This window comes from Sinocyclocheilus rhinocerous, unplaced genomic scaffold (assembly GCF_001515625.1).
Source record: "Sinocyclocheilus rhinocerous isolate Xijiao unplaced genomic scaffold, SAMN03320098_v1.1 scaffold168, whole genome shotgun sequence".
NCBI lineage: Eukaryota > Metazoa > Chordata > Actinopteri > Cypriniformes > Cyprinidae > Sinocyclocheilus > Sinocyclocheilus rhinocerous.
Genome location: NW_015635532.1, coordinates 1,174,923 through 1,181,813, shown reverse-complemented (window position 1 = coordinate 1,181,813; position 6,891 = coordinate 1,174,923). Strand labels below are relative to the sequence as shown.

General features: G+C 34.0%; 1 protein-coding gene across 1 annotated transcript in view; it reads left to right on the top strand.

Annotated features, from left to right (window-relative positions):
• Window positions 1–6,891, top strand: part of pdgfrb (platelet-derived growth factor receptor, beta polypeptide) — a 63,869-nt gene that overhangs the window by 38,056 nt on the left and 18,922 nt on the right. The window contains exons 5-9 of the mRNA XM_016561529.1: window positions 758–888; window positions 2,484–2,649; window positions 4,072–4,243; window positions 4,332–4,447; window positions 5,686–5,809. Of these exons, the coding sequence (XP_016417015.1) occupies window positions 758–888; window positions 2,484–2,649; window positions 4,072–4,243; window positions 4,332–4,447; window positions 5,686–5,809 (709 nt within the window). The remainder of the gene's footprint in view (window positions 1–757; window positions 889–2,483; window positions 2,650–4,071; window positions 4,244–4,331; window positions 4,448–5,685; window positions 5,810–6,891) is intronic.

Sequence of the window (6,891 nt, the reverse complement as noted above, 5' to 3'; positions counted from 1 at the left end):
GCGCTGGAAAGCTGATACGATATTTACACGTGTCCTACTTCTTGCCTTATCGTTCCGCAGACGTTTTCCTCTTTTGTTTTTTTATCCGCCATCTCTATCTTTCTGTCGCTCAGCTCGGCTAATGTCCGTCCCATGCACTGAACGCGCTCTCCTCCACATCACAAGTAGACACGCCCCTTATTGCTGATTGGCTACAAGTTTGTTTTGCGATTCGGCCCGAATCAGTTTTCTAAATCGTTTTTGAAAAATCACTTACTCTGCCTTTAAGATACTAATTCCTGTTTTCTAAAAAAAAAAAAAATTAATAATATAATTTTTTAGCTTAAAACAAGAAAATTATCTGTCAGTAGGGTAAGAAAAATAATTTAGTTTTTTCATTAAGTTAATTTTTTTCTGACCCCATTGGCAGATATTTGTTCTTGTCTTAAGCATATGCAAGCATATATTTTTGCAGTGTAGGAGAAATGATTTTCATATTTGTCCTATACATCTGCTAATGCTTTAATATTACAGATATTTATGATTGTATTTACCATTCATGTATCAACATTACAGGCAATTATTTGATGTTTTGAGTTAAAACACTCACCATTTTCTTTTAATTTGTGTTTGTAAGATGGTTAAATCATAGAGAGAGTCCTTGTGTTGCACATCTGTCATCATTAACCGGACCGAGTCTCTCATAAACACATCAGATGATTTGTTTTATATCAACCAATAGCCGTTTTTGTTCTTTCTTTCACACACATGGCTTCAGCTCCCGAGGCTCTGGATCCCTACATCAACGCCTCCAAAACGGTCCTGAAACAGGGCGAGACGCTGAACGTCAACTGCACCGTTCATGGCGCGGAGCTCGTCTTCTTCCTTTGGGACATTCCCGACATAAACGTGAGTGGACTGAAAATAAAACTCTTTGTTTTCATGATTTTCTTGATCGAGCACTGAGAGCTCCCGTGAGAAGCTCCGCATGTTGAAATGAGCTCAAGATGTGTGGCCACACCTTCATGAGGAATATGTGTTTTTATTAAGAGATAAATCAAAAAAATTCAAAGTTTAATAAAGACACCAGAGGCAAGATTGTAGTTCTAGTTTATGCGCATTAACATAATGAATATCGCCTAATTTTTGTTGTTAATTTCTGAAAAACAGATTAAATCAGCCTGAGGTGGTTTGCTGGTTTTGACTCTCCACGGAACTGGTCTCCACTAGTCAGATTTGCTAGTTTTAGAGGGGTCAGTTAAATTGTTTACACAATCATGGTGCTAGCAACGACAAAATCATGGGCTTGAATTCCCAGGAAATGTGGGTTTGATTCCCTTGAACATTTTCCTCCTCAGTATTTGTGTCTTGTTTTCCAGTACAAATATCTAAACGTTCCTAAATCAAGATACATTTACTTGAGAAGCAAAATGACTTTAGATGTGAAGTCTTGTTCTCTGATTTTTTTTTTCAGAAAACAAGACTTAATATCTTAAAGGGGTGGTTGATTATGATTTCACTTTTTGAACTTTAGTTAGTGTGTAATGTTGCTGTTAGAGCATAAACAATGTATGCAAAGTTACGACGCTCAGAGTTCAATGCAAAGGGAAATATTTTCTTTTAAAGAAATCGCGGTTTAAGGACTACAAAAAACGGCTGGTAGGGACTACAACGAGCTTCTTCCTGGTTTTGTGACATCACTAACCCTGATGTTTACATAAACCCCACCCCCGGGAACACGCAACTACCCGTAATGGTAAGGGGGCGTGACGTTTCGTCACGGACACTACGTCCATGTTTTTATACAGTCTATGGGTAAAATATGTGAAAATAATTTGTTTTTTTATTTTAAATGAACACTTGTTACAATGCACTCCATAAACACAATCAAGCCCTTCGAAAAAAGCTGATCAACCACCCCTTTATGTCATTTTGCTTTTCAAGTAAATGTATCTTATTTTAAGAATGTTTAGATTTTTGTACTGGAAAACAAGTTAAAAATACTGAGGAAGAAAAGTCATTTTTTGCAGTAAATGCAATGTAATCGTTTTGGATAAAAGTGCCTGCCAAATAAATAAATGTAAATGTACACCAGTCAGAAATTAAGCCGGTTTTGGGGCAAAAATGCCACAAAAACGACAAAAATGCACCTAACATTCAAATTGTGGAGTTTGTTTGAACAAATGAGTGTGTTTTTGAATGTTATATTTTTGCGGTAATTGGTAATAGATATTCTAATTATTGGACATTTGCTTTGATCAATGGAAAAATATGTAACATTTTATTTATTTATATTATATGATTAAAATATTTGTAATCATTTAAAATATATATTTTTAAAATGGATAAAAATAATAATTTTTAAAAATAGTGTTTTTGTATGATAAAAAAAAAAAAAGAAACTAAATGCCCCTGAAAATCAGTTTCTAGGAGCAAATATTGCGTGCTAGTGGAAAAGTTAGAAAGTTTCTAACACTGAAACCCCCAAACCTTTTGCCCCTCAGGCGGGGGGCGTTGAGCTCTTGACCGATGTCCTGTCGTCCATGAGCATGCGGTCCTGTCTCAACATCACAGACGTGTCTCTGGCCAGATCAGGACAGTATGTTTGTCACGTGCATGAGGGTGTGCTGAACCAGAGAGCTTCAGCCAGTATAGACATCACTGTACTGGGTAAGAGCTGCAGATGCATCACATTTACATAAAGCATACAATAAAGTCTGGCTACTCAAATAAGTGACAGTCAACACCAAGGTTATAGAGTAAACCATGAAAATATTTCATTACATGTAATAAACTTTAACTGGAAAAAAAGTAAAAAAAAAAAAAAAAAAGCACAGTGAGGGAAGTATAAATTATCTATCTGTTTTTTATTTTTTATTTTATTTAATAATTGTAATTACAATTATTTCCCCAAGCTGCCAAGTCAACATTTCTCATTTTCATTTACTTTAACTTAATATGCTAAAATAACTGAAATAAAAATGAATAAAAACTATATTTAAAAAAACAGTTATTATAGTAAAAAAAAAAAACATGAGAAAACTTATATCACATAAAATAAAACTATAATAGTATCCCAATGATTGTAAAATAACACTAGTATGTAAATTTTTTTTGCAGCTTTCTGGTAAAACCAGAGCTGTATGAAGTGCGGCCTTCATCGTCTGAGCTGTAAGAGCATGAACCAATCAGCTTGTGCCAAGTCGTTTAACTCTCTGAATATCATCAGTTACGTTAACACCCCGTCAGAATGCCCCATCTAGAATTTCATGACTGAACTATATATTTAAATCAACACCCGTCCCTTTAAGTCTCGCAGCATCTCCTGTGATGGAAAACTGTTTGCTCTCGTCACGGGGGAAACGCTGCATGTGAATGAGACCTTCTGCTGAAGGAAATGAGTTATGTTTATGTTTAACATGATGAAACCACAGCCGTACACAGAAACCGTCGTAGCGTATACGAGAGTCACAGGAGCTGACTGTAGATCAATGCGGATCTTTGTTAAAGTGTCCGCAGCACTTACACACACAGGATGCAGTGACTGCAGGCAAGCCTTAATGAAGAAAGCTTTTAGCACCTGAACGCTTCGATTATGATCTATCAGCTGCGAGCATGAGCTCACTTATGGAATATTAAATAGATTATGTAGAAAGATGAGCAAGCAAAACTCACTCGGTCTTGCTTATAAGGCATCATAATTTGATACACTAGCTTTCAAAAGTTTGGGGTCGGTGAGATTTTTAATGCTTTTAAAGTCTTTTATGCTCATAGAGGCTGCATTTATTTGATTAAAAAATACAGTAAAAATCATTATTAAAGTAGCTGTTTTCTATGTGAATTTATTGTAAAATGTAATTTATTGCTGTTATCAAAGCTGTATTGTCAGCATCATTACTCCAGTCTGCAGTGTCACATGATTCTTCAGAAATCATTCTAATATGCTGTTTTGCTGCTCAAGAAACATTTCTGATTATCATCAATGTAGAAAACAGTTGTGCTGCTTATTATTTTTGTGGAAACCCTGATAAACTTCAGTGTAACTCATCGTGACCGTTTGTAAGAATGATATTTTCATCTGTCTGTCTGTAGAGAAAGGATTCGTGGCTCTTTCTTCTCATCTGGACAGGAACGTCTCGGCGCTGCTCGGAGAAAACGTGGAGCTGAAGGTGAAGATCGAGGCGTATCCCAAACCCACCGTCCTCTGGACTAAAGACGGCGCTGCTATTAGAGGACACAACACCAGACAGGAAAACGAGACCCGGTAATGATCCTCTCAATACATGACCTCTATTAAACAAACATTAAACCTTCCCACAGGATGTCAGACGTGTGCTCTGGATCTGCTGCAGGTTTGTCAGCACACTGACCCTGGTCAGGATCCAACTGGAGCAGATGGGTCTCTACACCATCAGTGTCCAAAACCAAGATGACTTTAAAGAGTTGACCTTTGACCTAGAGGTGAAAGGTGAGACAGTTTGACATCTATTTACACACGGCCCCATTTCCTGAAAACAGACACCCATTTAAGTCTGGACCAAGAATAACACCAGCTGTTGGGATTACTGTGAAACCGTGCATGTAATGTAATGTAATGCAATTTAATTTAGTTTGGGGTCGGTGAGATTTTTAATGCTTTTAAAGTCTTTTATGCTCATAGAGGCTGCATTTATTTGATTAAAAAATACAGTAAAACTAATAAAAATGTGAAATATCGTTATTAAAGTTTTCTGTTTTCTATGTGAATTTATTGTAAAATGTAATTTATTCCTGTGATGCAAAGCTGAATTTTCAGCATAATTACTCCAGTCTTCAGTGTCACATGAACCTGTTGGGATTACTGTGAAACCATGCACGTAATTTAATTTAATTTAATTTAATTTAATTTAATTTAATTTAATTTTAATTTTAATTTTAATTTTAATTTTAATTTTAATTTAATTTAACCAAATATTTGTGTTTAATATTATAATAAAGTAATATAATTAATTTAATTTAATGTAATTAAATATTTGACAAAATATTAATTTGTTTAATTTAATTACATATGTAATTTAAAATTTGAATAGTTTAGTTAAATCTTTAATTTATTTTTACAATTAATTTTACTTCATTCAATATGTTATTTGTTTAATTTAATTACATATGTAATTTAATATTTAATTAGTTGAATTAAATTTTGATGAATTTATTTGATAATTTGACTTTATTTAATATTTTAATAATTTATTTTATTTTAATATTTCATTTGTTTAATGTAATTAAAATAAAAACAAAATATTTAATTTGTTTAATTTAATTACATATGTAATTTAATATTTAATTAGTTTAACCTATTTTTAATGCATTTATTTGATAATTCTCTTCACTTCATTTAATATTTCAATAGTTTAATATTTAATGTATTATATAATTCATTTAATATATTTAAATATGTAATTTTATATTTAATTTGTTTAATTTAGTATAATTTAATATCTAATTCAATGTTTAATTTCATCTAAGTACATGTAATTTAATATTTAATTCTGTTAATTTAATTTAACATTTAATGCAAAATTTAATTGGTTTAATTCAATTAATAAACAAATAAATTACTCATTACTTGTATTTAAAAATGACTATTCACCTTTAAGCTTCTTGGTCAGTTATTTTCTCATTTATTCTGTGAGGTTTTTTGACTGATGTCATTTCCTGTCTCTGTAGTTCCTCCTCAGATAACTGAACTCTCTGACCATCAGCTGCCTGGTAAGAAGCACGCGGTCACCTGTGTGGCGGAGGCAGTGCCGTCTCCCAGCATTCAATGGTTCAGCTGTGACAGCATGCCCAAGTAATGACACACCTTCATCATCATCATCATTACAAATACCAGGGGTGTGGACTCGAGTCACTTGACTCGAGACTTGACTTGGACTTGAGCCCTGTGACTCGGAAAGACTTAATGATCAGATCAAAGTCGTGGCAATACGCCAGAGACTGCGTTCAGGGAGCGCTGGATAGGCTAGTATAAATTAATGGAGTAATAGCATAACTTACGACAAAAGAACAGAGATAAAATAAAAATAACAAATGACATGATATGACAGCAGACACACGGAGCGGGCATGAGAAACGAGAGGCGCGGCCGCGATCACTGGTGCTCGCCTCATCATCACTGTGACCGCTGCTGTTAAATATTCCTCACTTCTTCTGTTTGTCCGACACCGAGGTGCACCATGAGTGACGGATCCGCATCCCGCCACGACCCTCGCACTCTGCCAACTCCATGTGCTTTCATTTTCATTTTTATTTGTAATAAACACCTCTCTGAGACCTGTTTTTGTCAGATCTCTACAGTTTTTGTTCGATCAGTTACATATTTTAATTGCATGAGCATTTTATTTATTTAAACCTCCATTAACCCTTAAATGCATGAATGTTTCGCTAATCATTATTACATATTTGGGTCTTTAGCGACCCGGACCAATATATACAGCACGGATGGATCTTTAACTGCTGCAATAGCATCAGATATGTAAATATAGTTGCGCAGGAAAAAATACACATTTACATACTTCGGGTCTCTAGCGACCCTATACACTTTTTACAAAAAATTAATCAGAAAACTGGCATTTATATTTTAATTATTTTTTTCTTGTTATATTGTTTATAATTAATAGATTGAGGAATACTAAGAAAGTTGATGTCTAACTTAAAAAAATGAAGGAGGGAGAGGGTAGAGAATGATGTACCGGGTCGCTAAAACCCGAGGTATGCATATAAGGGTTACGTTTAAAGTTAATCCATTATTGAGATTTAAATCTGAGTTTAAAGTTATGGTGCAACAGGATTAAAGTTAATCTTAAATATAACTTAAATCCGATCAAAATGATGGGTTAAAAATGTAAACCTGCTTATTTTTAAAGGTTTGAA